At 33.1% G+C, this 15,647-nt stretch overlaps 1 protein-coding gene across 1 annotated transcript; it reads left to right on the top strand.

The window, feature by feature from the left end:
- The first annotated feature begins 8,794 nt into the window (after positions 1-8,794).
- On the top strand, positions 8,795-15,435 carry LOC112014149 (uncharacterized). Its single transcript, XM_065770334.1, has 3 exons — positions 8,795-8,991; positions 10,174-11,730; positions 15,109-15,435. The coding sequence occupies exons 1-3, from the start codon at positions 8,887-8,889 to the stop codon at positions 15,142-15,144; spliced, it is 1,698 nt and encodes a 565-aa protein (XP_065626406.1). The 5' UTR covers positions 8,795-8,886; the 3' UTR covers positions 15,145-15,435.
- The last annotated feature ends 212 nt before the right edge of the window (positions 15,436-15,647 follow it).

Here is a 15,647-nt window from a genome sequence, read left to right as displayed (position 1 = left end):
AAAAAAAAATACAAACAGTGCTACAGCCCACTGTAGCTCAAAACTTAAATAATATATATAGAGATATATATATATTATTTTATGTCTTTCTCTCTCCTCTCCTCTTAATTTTTTTTTTATATATAAATTTCTTAAGCTATGGCCAAATATATGTCTCTCTCTTTCTTTTATTTTTTTCATTCTTTCAATTTTTGTTCTCTCTTTTGTGGTGGTGATGGGTTTTGTGTCGGTTGTGGGTGGGGGGTAATGGGTTTTGTGGCCGGTTGTGGGTGTTGTTGTGATGGTTTTTGTGGCCGCTTGTGGGTGTGATGGTGATGGGTTTTGTTGGCTTTGGTTGTGATGGGTTTTGTGGTTTTTTTTCCCCTCGATGGAGGAGATGGTGGTGGCTGGTAGTGGGTTACAGGTTGTGGTGGTGGTGATGGGTTTTGTGCCAGTTGTAGGTGTGGTGGTAATAGGTTTTTGTGGCCGGTTGTGGGTGTTGTTGTGATGAGTTTTGTGGTGTTTCTTTTTTTTTTTTTTCCCCGGTGGTGGCTGGCAGTGGGTTGCAAGTTGTGGGTTCTTGTTTATGGTTGTGGCTGGTAGGACGACGGTGGTGACGGTGGAGGTGGTTGTTGTTGTTGGTTTGGATTTTTTGGTGGTTGTTTATCATTATTTTAATGAGTTATTTATATTATTTTAAATGAGTTGCTAAAAATATAGATGCTTTCATGTTGGATGTTTTGTAAAGTGAGTTGTTAAAATGAATAAAGTTGCTTTTTAAGTTGTTAAAAGCTATAATTTTTAGTTCCCTTATTGTGAATGCTCGTAAGCATTAGCATAAGGCTGCTAAATTGACTAAAAGTCAATTTAGCACCCATCCCCATAAAACAGCTTCTACAGCGAAGAAGATAAAGATAAAAGTATTTGAGTTTCAGCTACAATGGGCTGCTATCTATAGCAATGTAGCTCAAAACTCAAAAAAAAAAAAATAATAATAATGTAGAGTGTTAAAAAAAGTATTTTAATGTATTGACGATTTTGTGGTGGTTGTTTATCATTATTTTAATGAGTTATTTATATTATTTTAAATGAGTTGCTAAAAATATAGATGCCTTGATGTTGGATGTTTTGTAAAGTGAGTTGTTAAAATGAATAAAGTTGCTTTTTAAGTTGCTAAAAGATATAATTTTTAGTTCCCTCGCTGTGAATGCTCATAAGCATTAGCATAAGGCTGCTAAATTGACTAAAAGTCAATTTAGCAACCAATCCCCATAAAACAGCTTCTACAGCAAAGAAGATAAAGATAAAAGTATTTGAGTTTCAGCTACAATGGGTTGCTATCTATAGCAATGTAGCTCAAAACTCAAAACAAAAAAACATTGTGTTTTTATACTACCCGAAGTAAAAGGAATATGAGATTGGACTTACATGTGATGTGACATGTGATCCAATAGATATGTATTGTTCGTTTGGATACAGCTGAAAACTGAAAATTGAAAAACACTGTAATAAAATAATTTTAAATGTGTGAGTAATACCGTGTGACTCATTTTTAATGAAAAAGTTGTTGAAAAGTGAAATTTGTAAGTCCATAAACAATGTACTATAAGAAAAGTCAAACATTTCGACTTAAAAAGTAAAAAAAAAGAAATGCACTGAAACGCAAAACGTGCGTTTGGGAAGCGTAAACACGCTTCCCAAACGCACACATAGTAACATAATTTATACATTTGCCAATATTTTCCTCAATTATGATTATCTCATATTGAGCTCACACAAAGAAATTTGTTTAGAGAGTAAAAAATGTCTAGCCATTTTGTAGCATAGTCATGTCACATAAAAGGTGTACAATCATTAAGAATTTTTTGTGAATTTAAATAGATATTGATCCTAAAAAAAAAGAGAAACAACATGCATTTGCCCAGCAATTAAGTTGCGTTTTACCTTTTTTTTAGGGTCCCACGTTACTGTACATGGACCATCAAACCCATAAAAAAACACAGCAATCACTCATTGCTACAGTGTTTTGTGTTTTAAAAATTATTTTGCTACAATGTTTTCAGTTTTCAACAAAATAAGCGGTATCCAAACATACCCTAATTGTGCGTTTGGCATTGATTATTTTTGCCAGCTTATTTTACTATTCAATTTATTTTTGCTACTATTCATAGGTCTCACTGTACTTTTTGGTACTATGCATGAGTCTCATTATATTATTTCAGCTAACTTTTACATTTATTTACAGTACTTTTAGCATAAAATTTTTAGTTTCAATTAAATAAACTGTTCCCAAACGGATTCTAAAAATGGGAATCGGGAAGAATCCAAATGATACTCTTATTTTCAGTTTCAATTAAATAAACTAAACCAAGGGTCTGTTTAGGATCCGCTTATTTTACTGAAACTGAAAACTTTTTACTGAAAATATTGTATATAAATGTAAAAGTCAGCTGAAATAGTATAGTGAGGCCCATAAATAGTACCAAAAAGTGCAATAGGGCCCGCAGGTATTCAAGAATTCTTTGCCTTTGCCTTTGGCTTTTTTGGCTTGATTGCCTCATTTGCCTTGCCTTGGCTTGAATTCTTTTTGTCCCACATTGGAAAGATATCTTTCCTCTTCATGCCATATAAAGGATGACCAATGGTTGAAGAGTACCACTAGTTTGGTTGAAGAGTACCACAGGGTCTATAAATAGTAGTAAAAATAAACTGAATAGTAAAATAATCAGACTTTTTAAGTTGGAACCAAACGCACACTAGGCTTCTTCAAAAGTTCAAAGTAAACCTCCATGTGAAAGCCTAGACGCCACACATTAGTAGCTTGATTTGCTGTGAAATTTCACACATCCAAGGGCATGACAATATCACTTATTGTTCACACTTCACACTATTCGAGTCATGACTTATAGGTTAACGAATTAGAACATCTAAATTCTATTTAGACATATCTCATATACGTTTAATACATTATTTCCTAAAATCTAGCTCATACTAAACCTTGTCGTTTAGTCTATTTCAAATTTTAAATTTTAGTTCCTTCAAAATTCATTCCTATATAATCTCACTAAAAATAAATAAATTTAAATTAAAAAATTACATTAAACTAAAAAAAAACAAGTCTCATTACTTTTGGAGTAAGACTTGTGATGAGACTAGTGTAATTTATTGCCATCGAAAAGGCTGAAAACCGTTTCCAGATTGGGACACACTATTCTGTTGTGCTACCCCGCCGTAGGCCAGCAATCACCACCGCGCAACTGTCACATTGCGCTTCCCAAAGCACATTTCAGCCCTCAAAAACCTCACCACTGAAGTGATTAACTACATGCATCGAGCCACGTGTAAGATCCAAGCCGTCCACGTCATCGCCATTACAAGACCGGTGGGTGGGACCACTTCCACTCTCTATTAAGCGCGCCCATAGTGAATACCAAAATATATGGGAAATGAAAAAAAAAAAATGAAAGAAGAGTTAAATTACATTTTAAACCCTAAAAGTATTTTTAATTTAATTATATAATTTCAAGAGGATTAAATTAGTTTCCGAAATTTATGATTATTACAAATTAAATCTTATAGTTTTGTTGGTTTTAAATAGAGTTACGAACTTTTCATATTAATTTAACTCCTAACTTTCAAGTTTGATTTTGAATATTAATTCGATGCAATTTTAAAATTTAAGTTTTGATTGAAAATAGTAAAATTATGAAGCGGATTATAGTTATCTCAATTAATGAAGTATTTTGTTGTTGAATAAGAAATATTAGATTTGAACCTCGCTTATACAAAAATTGATTTTTGACTTGATGATAATGAACAATTATCATGAAACAGATGGCATATATGAAATTCTATCATTTTTAATTTTTAATTTTAAAAAAAAAATCTTAATGATAAGGTTCAATTGATAGCCTGAAGTCATTTATGGTATTAATGGCTGTACGTCAAATCACACCACTTTCTCCTACTATCTACCATCTTTTTATAAAATCAAAATCAAAATTAATTTGAAAATTTTGCAATTATAAGCATTTATTTGAAATCCCATAAAATATAAAGTTCAAAGTGTAATTTAAAAAAATGTCATTTGATGGTAAATACTTTTTCTAGGTATCCAATTATGTGTATGGTTCAATTGTAAATTAATTTTTGAAAAATACTTTTTTTTTTTTTTTTATAAGTGTTTGAGGCGATGGAAAATATAGGTCAACCAACAATTTTTTTTTTCCCTGTTTGATTGTAAAATAAAATCACTTATGGCAGAAATTAGTTTATGCTTTTATTTTTCATAAACCATTTTATGCTTCACTCAAAGGTTATTAATTGAATTTCTAGCCCCCACCCCATTGTTTGCCACCTAACCACCATCCCTAGTCTTTGGTGGCCAACTGTCGCCACCTGCCGTCGATTACAATTTTTTTATCTAATTTTTTTAATATTATATATATGCTTGAGAGATGAGAAAATGTAAGAAAGCAGTTCAAAATATGTTTTTTGTAGTATTTTCAGGAATGCAATCAAACACTTGAAAATAATTTATTTTCCATAAAATGTTTCTCCTTGAAAATATTTTAGGATCGAAAAATATTTTCTATTGAACAAATTTCCACAATAATTTCTAAAATATCATCGATTCAAGACACTAATTATTATTATTATTATTATTTTGGTGGTTGTTTATCATTATTTTAATGAGTTATTTATATTATTTTAAATGAGTTGCTAAAAATATAGATGCTTTCATGTTGGATGTTTTGTAAAGTGAGTTGTTAAAATGAATAAAGTTGCTTTTTAAGTTGCTAAAAGCTATAATTTTTAGTTCCCTTTTTGTGAATGCTCGTAAGCATTAGCATAAGGCTACTAAATTGACTAAAAGTCAATTTAGCACCCAATCCCCATAAAACAGCTTCTACAGCAAAGAAGATAAAGATAAAAGTATTTGAGTTTCAGCTACAATGGGCTGCTATCTATAGCAATGTAGCTCAAAACTCAAAATAATAATAATAATAATAATAATAATGTAGAGTGTTAAAAAAGGTATTTTAATGTATTGACGATTTTGTGGTGGTTGTTTATCATTATTTTAATGAGTTATTTATATTATTTTAAATGAGTTGCTAAAAATATAGATGCTTTGATGTTGGATGTTTTGTAAAGTGAGTTGTTAAAATGAATAAAGTTGCTTTTTAAGTTGCTAAAAGATATAATTTTTAGTTCCTTCGTTGTGAATGCTCATAAGCATTAGCATAAGGCTGCTATTTAGCAACCAATCCCCATAAAACAACTTCTACAGCAAAGAAGGTAAAGATAAAAGTATTTGAGTTTCAGCTACAATGGGCTGCTATCTATAGCAATGTAGCTCAAAACTCAAAACAAAAAAACATTGTGTTTTTATGCTACCCAAAGTAAAAGGAATATGAGATTGGACTTACATGTAATGTGACATGTGATCCAATAGATATGAATTGTTCGTTTGGATACAGCTGAAAACTGAAAATTGAAAAACAATGTAATAAAATAATTTTAAATGTGTAAATAATACTATTCACATCGTGTGACTCATTTTTAATAAAAAAGTTGTTGAAAAGTGAAATTTGTAAGTTCATAAACAATGTACTACAAGAAAAGTCAAACATTTCGACTTAAAAGGTAAAAAAAAAAATGCACTGAAACGCAAAACGTGCGTTTGGAAGCGTAAACACGCTTCCCAAACGCACACGTAGTAACATAATTTATACATTTGCCAATATTTTTCTCAATTATGATTATCTCATATTGAGCTCACACAAAGAAATTTGTTCAGAGAGTAAAAAATGTCTAGCCATTTTGTAGCATAGTCATGTCACATAAAAGGTGTACAATCATTAAGCATTTTTTGTGAATTTAAATAGATATTGATCCTCAAAAAAAAGAGAAACAACATGCATTTGCCTAGCAATTAAGTTGCGTTTTACCTTTTTTTTTAGGGTCCCACGTTACTGTTCATGAACCATCAAACCCATAAAAAACACAACAATCACTCATTGCTACAGTGTTTTGTGTTTTAAAAATTATTTTGCTATAATATTTTCAGCAATAAGTTTTCAGTTTTCAACAAAATAAGCGGTATCCAAACATACCATAATTGTGCGTTTGGCATTAATTATTTTTGCCAGCTTATTTTACTATTCAATTTATTTTTGCTACTATTCATAGGTCTCACTGTACTTTTTGGTACTATGCATGGGTCCCATTATACTATTTCAGCTAACTTTTACATTTATTTACAGTACTTTCAGCATAAAATTTTTAGTTTCAATTAAATAAATTGTTCCCAAATGGATTCTAAAAATGGGAATCAGGAAGAATCCAAACGATACTCTTATTTTCAGTTTCAATTAAATAAACTAAACCAAGGGTTTGTTTAGGATCCGCTTATTTTACTGAAACTGAAAACTTTTTACTGAAAGTATTGTAGATAAATATAAAAGTCAGCTGAAATAGTATAGTGAGACCCATAAATAGTACCAAAAAGTGCAATAGGACCTGCAGGTACTCAAGAATTCTTTGCCCTTGGCTTTGGCTTTTTTGGCTTGATTGCCTCATTTGCCTTGCCTTGACTTGAATTCTTTTTGTCCCACATTGGAAAGATATCTTTCCTCTTCATGCCATATAAGAGATGACCAATGGTTGAAGAGTACCACTAGTTTAGTTGAAGAGTACCACAGGGCCTATAAATAGTAGTAAAAATAAACTGAATAGTAAAATAAACTAACTTTTTAAGTTGGAACCAAACGCATGCTAGGCTTCTTCAAAAGTTCAAAGTAAACGTCCATGTGAAAGCCTAGACTAGACGCCACACATTAGTAGCTTGATTTGCTGTGAAATTTCACACATCCAAGGGCATGACAATATCACTTATCGTTCACACTTCACACTATTCGAGTCATGACCTATAGGTTAACGAATTAGAACAGATTCTATTTAGATATATACATTTAATATATTATTTCCTAAAATCTAGCTCACACTAAACCTAGTCGTTTAGTCCATTTTAAATTTTAAATTTTAGTTCCTTAAAAATTCATTCCTATATAATCTCACTAAAAATAAATAAATTTAAATTAAAAAATTACATTAAACTAAAAAAAAAAACAAGTCTCATTACTTGTGTAGTAAGACTTGTGATGAAACTAGTGTAATTTATTGCCATCGAAAAGGCTGAAAGCCGTTTCCAGATTGGGACACACTATTCTGTTGTGCTACCCCGCCGTAGGCCAGCAATCACCACCGCGCAACTGTCACATTGCGCTTCCCAAAGCACATCTATTCTGTTGTGCTACCCCGCCGTAGGCCAGCAATCACCACCGCGCAACTGTCACATTGCGCTTCCCAAAGCACACTTCAGCCCTCAAAAACCTCACCACTGAAGTGATTAACTACATGCATCGAGCCACGTGTAAGATCCAAGCCGTCCACGTCATCGCCATTACAAGACCGGTGGGTGGGACCAGTACTTCCACTCTCTATTAAGCGCGCCCATAGTGAATACCAAAATATATGGGAAATGAAAAAAAAAATGAAAGAAGAGGTAAATTACATTTTAAACCCTAAAAGTATTTTTAATTTAATTATATAATTTCAAGAGGATTAAATTAGTTTCTGAAATTTATGATTATTGCAAATTAAATCTTATAGTTTTGTTGGTTTTAAATAGAGTTACCAACTTTTCATATTAATTTAACTTCTAACTTTCAAGTTTGATTTTGAATATTAATTCGATGCAATTTTAAAGTTTAAGTTTTGATTGAAAATAGTAAAATTATGAAGCAGATTATAGTTATCTCAATTAATGAAGTATTTTGTCGTTGAATAAGAAATATTAGATTTGAACCTCGCTTATACAAAAATTGATTTTTGACTTGATAATAATGAACAATTATCATGAAACAGATGGCATATATGAAATTCTATCATTTTTAATTTTTAATTTTTTTTAAAAAAATCTTAATGATAAGGTTCAATTGATAGCCCGAAGTCATTTATGGTATTAATGGCTGTACGTCAAATCACACCACTTTCTCCTACTATCTACCATTTTTTATAAAATCAAAATCAAAATTAATTTGAAAAATTTGCAACTATAAGCATTTATTTGAAATCCCATAAAATATAAGGTTCAAAGTGTAATTTAAAAAAATGTCATTTGATGGTAAATACTTTTTCTAGGTATCCAATTATGTGTATGGTTCAATTGTAAATTAATTTTTGAAAAATACTTTTTTTTTATAAGTGTTTGAGGCGATGGAAAATATAGGTCAACCAACAATTTTTTTTCCCTGTTTGGTCGTAAAATAAAATCACTTATGGCAGAAATTAGTTTATGCTTTTATTTTTCATAAACCATTTTATGCTTCACTCAAAGGTTATTAATTGAATTTCTAGCCCTCACCCCATTGTTTGCCACCTAACCACCATCCCTAGTCTTTGGTGGCCAACTGTCGCCACCTGTCGTCGATTACAATTTTTTTATCTAATTTTTTAATATTATATATATGCTTGAGAGATGAGAAAATGTAAGAAAGCAGTTCAAAATATGTTTTTTGTAGTATTTTCAGGAATGCAATCAAACACTTGAAAATAATTTATTTTCCATAAAATGTTTCTCCTTGAAAATATTTTAGGATCGAAAAATTTTTTTTTTTTTTCAAAAAAAAAAAAATTACAAATGTTTGAATGGGGTTTGATTTTGATCTTCTTTCTGTTTGTTTTTTTGGTTTCCTATGAGATTTTTCTGTATTGGGTTTTGCTTAATTTGTTTGGTGTTTTTGTTTTTGTTTTTGTTTTTTTGGTTAGAAACTGACGGCTTTGAAGAAAGCCTATGCGGAGATAATACTCAACACGGCAAAAGAATCGGCGGCGCGTATTATGGTGTCAGAGAGGAAAGCACTTCGTTTTGAGCAGGAGCTTTCTTCGACTAAAGAAGAGGCGCTTCGGATGCTCTTGAGGATCAAACAGATGTTGGATTCTAAGGTATAATGGTTTTGTTCAAATGGGGTCGCTTTCTGATTCTCTCCTGGTTTTCCTTTTTTTGATGTGAACATCTTGTTTGGTTCTTGACTTTTCCTGCGTTTTCTGATGTGGGTTTGGCGTGAATCTTTGTTTGGTGGTGAAAGTTCTCATCTTTAGTAGAGTTTCTTTGGGATGCTTTTTGCATTTTTGGTGTTAATTTGTGTTGTGAATTGCGTATAAATGAACGTTTTTTTAGACAGTATCGCGCTGTGTTGTGGTGCTTTTAGAAGTCATATAATCTGTTCTCCCACCCCTAAAATTTGGTGGGCTTGATGGAGTGTGGTAGTTCACTCTTAACATTTGATCAATGGGCACAAATGTGTTATTGGGAACTCCATTTTCTGAGTTAATTATGAGTTTTCTTGTTGAAAGCGGACTCCTTTGAGATATACTTGACTCCCAAATGTGTATCTAACAAGTCAAATTGATACCTCTTTCTTCCGTTTGATAGGAAAGTAATTTGCAATTTGTTTTCTCTGTATTATTTTCCATAGTTGAATGGGGGTGGTCTTCGCTGTTTTGCAGCCGGCGTTCAATGTCTTGTTTCATTCTTGTCACCTAATATTTTATTTATTTATTTATTTAAAAAACCTGCTTTTTGATACATATTGAGAGTTGCTTAACATAGATTGCAGCTATTGCATACATTTTTGGAGTTGCTGAACATGGGCTGTGGCTATTACATACATACTGGGCTTCTTTGGTGCAAACTTTGTGTGAAAGGGACAATAAAGACAAGAGTGGGGAAATGGGGAACTGGCTAGAGCAACCTATTGTGCGACTATAAGATAGCATACTTAAGTTATCATCCTGTTAATGAAATTTGAGCTAGTTCATTTTGCTAAGGATTAAGGTTCTTTTTAGGTTGCCTAGTCCAATTTTGGATTAAACTTCATAGACTTGATAAGTTGATTTGTCACATGGACTTAGAAAGAGTTTTATGAAGTTTAAAATGGTGTTCAACCATCTAAATTTTCTACATCTACTTCTGGTGGTTAATTGATTGCTTTGAACTGAGAAGTCAAATCTGTCCTAAGATAACCCATGAACATTTTTCTGTCTTTATCTACTTTATTTTTTATTTTTAGTTGTAGAATCTACGCTTAAAAGATACAACATTATCTGATTTTTCCATATTTACAGGTTACTGAAGCAGAGATGACGTCCTTGAGCCAACAGAAGAAAATTGAAGAGCTTGAAGCACAGCTCCAGGAAGCTGAGGATATAGTAAGAGACCTTAGAGAAGAATTGAGAGAAGTGCAGGCAGAGTTGGAGAAGGTGACAGAAAACCAACAGCAGCCTTTGGATGAACAAAATTTAGAGGGTGATACTGCTATTCATGAAGAAATACCACAAGAGAATAGACTCATGACACCTGGGTCTATATTTTCCATACCTAATTCACAACATGAACCAGCCACAGCATCTGGCATGAAGAGCTTGACTTCGAACGGGACATATGAGGACAATAAGTGCTATGGTGCAAATGATTCACATATGGATAATAGTTATCTTCCTAACCCTTATTTTGCCTCCATAGTAATGAGAAGCAAAGAACCTGAGCTGTACAGAAATGGATGCACCCAGAGAATTCGTGCATTTGAAAAGTACCTCTTGGATGGAAAGTTGTCATTTTCTGGACAAGTAGATGATGTGAAAAATGAAGCATTTACCAGAGGAGATGAGGAAGTTAAAGGGTTGTATAAGACATCTATGCATAAGGCTGACAATATGCTTGGATTAGAAGAGACAAACCAAGATGAACTTAAAGTAATGCACTCAGATAATGATCATATACAAGTGCAGGATGCTAAATCCTTTTGTAGAAAAAGAAGGAAAAGAGCTGGTAGATATAAGAAATGTAAAGCTCCCTCATTTAAACAAGGTAATGGGATTTGTGTAATACCTACCCATGAGGCTGAGAATAGTGGAGTAGAAGAGAAGAACCTAGATCAACTGAAAGTAATGCAGGCAGACACAAGTGATATCCAAGGGCAGATTGTTACGTCCTTTTGCAGGAAAAGAAAACGAGGAGCTAGATATATAAAAAGAGACCCTTCCTCATTTATGTCTATTGCTGATCACCTCATGGAAAAACCTCAAGCGTCTGACCTTTCTAGCTCCAAAACTGCTCCAGATTCAGTTGATAACAATGATGAAGCAATAGAAGATCCTTCTAAGATAACTGAGAATGAAGGTCAAAAGGATCCAGTATCCACTGTGGGCCCAGTTCTACCTTCAGATGCAACTGGTACACATTTGGGATCCATTGGCGTGACTCAAAATGATGTGGATTTTCTGAAGCCTTGTAGTGTTGAAAACACAATGAACAACGACACAGTACCAATTAATAAATTGGATATGACAATTCAGGAAAGTTTATCGGCTGAGAATTCAGAGGTTCAGGGTTGCAGAGCAGATGTTGAGACATTTGACGAGTCCTTAGTTAATTCAGATCTGAAAGCATCAGATTCAAATGATGTGGTTAGTCAAACTGTAAATAATAGGTTTCTCAAGTACACATTCCGAAGAAAACGCAAGAAGGATTCTTTAAGCAGCCCCGATTGGGATTCATCTCTTGACAATGGAACTTTAAATATAAACACTGGGGACAATCAGAATGGTTCTCTGGAGCCACAGAATACCTTGGTAGCAGAATCATCTCGAGACAGTCGGCGACTAGCACAGGTTGCTCGTCAGGTTAGTGATATATTTATGTTGTGAGCCTACCCACCCACTTTTGTTCTTGTGTGTGAGCATATGTTTGTGCTAACCCAAGAAATTACAATTATATCTCGAACTGGTAAGTTCATCTGGAAGTGAATGTCAATGACACCTGTGTTTTAGTGTCATCAATTTTATGAATTTCAGCTGGGCTTGAGCTGGTTCAAAGTCAGTATGCTTAGTCGAATTGCCTTATCATATTATAGTACTAAATTACTTGTGACACTAGTCATGCTATATGTTTATTATATATGTCCACTTCCCTACAAATTTGCTCTTACCAATGCAACTGATCTTAAAGATTCCAAACATCGTATTTAATTAAATATTCACCAAGGATTACTCTTACCCCACAAATGATTAGCAATTATTTGGGTTTCTCCTTTATTATGATATTTTGAATGCTGTGTTGTTTAAGTAGTTTAAGACCATCTTTAAACGAAAGAGCTTGTTCAACATGATTGTTATTTTTCCTTGACTCTGGGATGCTCTGAAATGATTTCATCCTTGATTTTTTTACAGAAAATATCTAGCTGAGGTGCTTTTTACCTTTGGTTGAAACATCAATTTTTTGTTTCCTTATTAGCTGAATAGATAGAAACAAATTCAGTGATGAGTCAATAACCCTCCTAGGGATCACCCACTGAATCCAGAAAAAGGCGAAGACCATTTCCCATAATTCTCTTGCAATAGGGCAATGTAACAACAAGTGATCCACAGATTCCTCATCGCTCTTGTACATACAACTCCAACTTACCAAGATAATGTTATGCTTCCTCAAGTTCTCCGCTGTTAGGATGTTCCCCAAAAAAGTAACCCAGAGGAAAAAGGCCCTTTGGTGGAGTCTTTAGACTTCCAAATGCTTTTCCAAGGGAAGCTTTTACCTCCAGAGGGAACTAAGACTCTATAATAAGATCTAACCTCAAAACCCTTTTGAATAGATGGCCTCCAACATAACTTTTGCACTCCAGTACCTTCAACCTTGATTGAATATAAAAGATCCAAAAACACCAAAAGAGATTCCAATTCCCCAATCAAGTAAAGTTTAACTCCCAGTGAACTGCTAGGAGGTGAATAATGCACGTGGAATATTTTTTTCACTAACTAATGCACTGAATGTTTAATTCTTTTGAGGATGCCAAAACTTGAAAAGTGGTTCATTCAATCACTTCAATACCTGGCCTAATATATCATAGATGAATCTACATAAAAGTTCCTTCAAAATTTTAGGTTCAGTTGATTTAAGGCCAAAATAATTTACTCTTTTGAACTTGATTTCTTTATATTTTTATCATCCATGGCCATTTCTTTCGTAGATAGTTAGACACTCACCATACTATTGGTGCTCCTGGATTTTATTTGCTTTTCAGGATCTTATACTGAAAATATGCAAGCAAATCTTGTTTCGATATGCCAAATCCCAAAGCTCTGGTTCAAATGACATTTCCTCCTTGTAGCTAATTAGTTAGTTAGTTATATGATTTCTTAAGCATTGGCCAATAGGATTTTGACATTGGTCAACCATCTAGAGGCTGCCAATGCCAAACAGCTAGTATAAGTAGCAGAATGTAAGCTCTTTGTAAATCAGTTTGTACATGTGAATGACAATATGCCTTCAGAGCTTTTATTTGAGAACTTTGTGTTCTTTGCCGAGGTGCCTAACCACCTATCAATGTGTTCTAAGCAACTTGCTTTCCTTCTAATTCTAAACCGTATCACAGCCTGTCACTTTCCCAGCATCAGGTTGTGGGTTCAAAATTCACTAGGTGCATTTATAACTCACAAATTAAAGGGGGAAAAAAAAAAAAACGTCTTTGAGATTAAACTTCCAAATTCAGTCAATCCTCTGTTGGGCATTTATAGACTTTTAAATCAAGTAAATACACAGTATATGCTCAAAAACAAAATACAGTAGATAATTGAAGTGGAATGGGGTTTCTCTATTTATTCTTATTTTTTGGAGGAAAGAGTAGAATGGTTTAGGTTTAGTAATTCTCTTCCTATTTGTTTATTTGCAAATGGGATCATTAACTGATTTGGTTACTGCAAGGTGCTTTGAATTAGCATTAGAGTACATCTCAACTGCTAACTGCTATAGCTTAATTTGATTTCCATATATGGAAGTAGGCCCTTTTTATTAATGATTTGATCAGATTAATTTCAAGGTTTCCAACAAAGCCCATATTTTCAAAATATTGATGCAATCTCAAGAATCATTCATATGCTGATTTGAATGCTATTTTCCTTTTGCCCACAATTAAAACTATTTCTTCTAATTGAAGTTGCTTGCATGATTACATGTTTCCACATAAATTGTTCTGATAATATATATATATATATATACATACATACATATATATATATATATTTGGAGATTAGTGCCTCATTGTTTGATTTGGTGCATATGGCGTGAAAGGAATGCTAGAAGCTTTGAGGGTAGTGAAAGATCTTTGCTAGAGATTAAGTCTTTTTTCTTGCACACTCTCTTTGATTGGAGTGTGGTCTTTTCTCATTTTTCTTGTCCTTCTTTTTCTATTTTTCTTGACCGTTGTACTTTTGTTTTATGATTTGTGCCCCCATAGTACATCCCCAATGTACTCGGTTTGGCACTTTTTCTATTATTAATAATATTCTTACGTTATTTATCAAAAAAAAAAAAAGAAGGTCTCCATTGAAAATACTGGAAGGCACTAGTTGAGCTACAAGGCTCTTTGCTTATCTTTATAAATTTTTAAGATAACTTAATTTTGATAGACTCCTAAGTCATAAGGAGTATGAATTTTACAAATCAAAATAAATGATAAAGCTAATTTAAGTTTGATTCCAAGCCTTCTTACTAACTATAGTGTGGATTCCTCCAGTCCACTTTCCTTTCATTTATTTGCTCTGATTTTCTTTCATGGAATATGATTTGGAGGTATAGATTTGATTGTGGCTTAAAGCAGTAGCCTAAATTGCCTACCTCAATGTGTACGCTATAAATGCGGTTTGCTTAAAACCATGTTCACTATGTTTATTAATGTGAGTACCACTTGTGATTGATTAATAATACTTGATAACAAGCTTCTATTAAGTTTTAGAGACCGTGATAAATCCTAAGTTTAGAAGCCTGAATCTGGGGAAACAGTAAATGAAAAACAAATCTTGTTTTGTGATGCAAGAACTATGCTGCTTCCCCAACTTCTAGTAATAAATGTCTGGATTACGCTCCTTGTATGGCAGTAACATCCCTGTTGGTTGTTTTATTCCGCGTGATACTAATGCAAGTTCAGTGGTGTGTTATGTCTTAAATAGTATTTTCAGAATTATACCTGTGGAGTTCCTCAATTCTTTCTTCATTTTCTCTTTCAACAGCTTATATCTTTGTCTGGGAAGAAGTGGTGGCAGTAGATCCCTGAATAGTTTTGGAGAGGAAACCAAATCCAGCTTCGCTGCAATGAAATTTTGAAGAGTTGTTTTGTAAAAAAGTCAGACCAACAGGCATTCTCTTTATCAAGGAAGAGCTATAGATCCCTGAATAATGCATGAGCATAGTTTATCCGTTTAAATCGACAGTATTGCTGTATTTCTCTAGTCTTTCTCTTTTACATAATATTAAAAGTTAAAATAGCTTAAATTGTAATTGGCATTGTTATCAAGCTCGGGCCTATTCTATCTAAAATGATTGCATTACAATTTTAACCTAACATGTTCCTATGAATATCTATGTCAGTGCTTTGACTTCTTGACTTTTGGCCTAATACTTTTTGGAATTGCCAAAGAAGACTTCAATTTGGTCAACAGGTAAGTGCTTCCAAGAGGCTTGAAGCACACATTGGAAGGGGATTTCCCCAGCTTGAAATCTAACTGTGAAATACATTTGAGTAATCGATTTCTTCTTGGAAGTTGGAACA

Source organism: Quercus suber, unplaced genomic scaffold (assembly GCF_002906115.3).
Source record: "Quercus suber isolate HL8 unplaced genomic scaffold, Cork oak 2.0 scaffold_30, whole genome shotgun sequence".
Lineage (NCBI taxonomy): Eukaryota > Viridiplantae > Streptophyta > Magnoliopsida > Fagales > Fagaceae > Quercus > Quercus suber.
The sequence above is the reverse complement of the archived record's forward strand: the minus strand, read 5'-3'. Positions and strand labels throughout refer to the sequence as shown.

Bases quoted from the DNA above. Each gene is read 5' to 3' on its own strand.
- LOC112014149 (XM_065770334.1), top strand. From the start codon at position 8,887: ATGGTGTCAGAGAGGAAAGCACTTCGTTTTGAGCAGGAGCTTTCTTCG. The intron at 8,992-10,173 runs GTATAATGGTTT...CCATATTTACAG, and splicing joins AACAGATGTTGGATTCTAAG to GTTACTGAAGCAGAGATGAC. The intron at 11,731-15,108 runs GTTAGTGATATA...CTCTTTCAACAG, and splicing joins TAGCACAGGTTGCTCGTCAG to CTTATATCTTTGTCTGGGAA.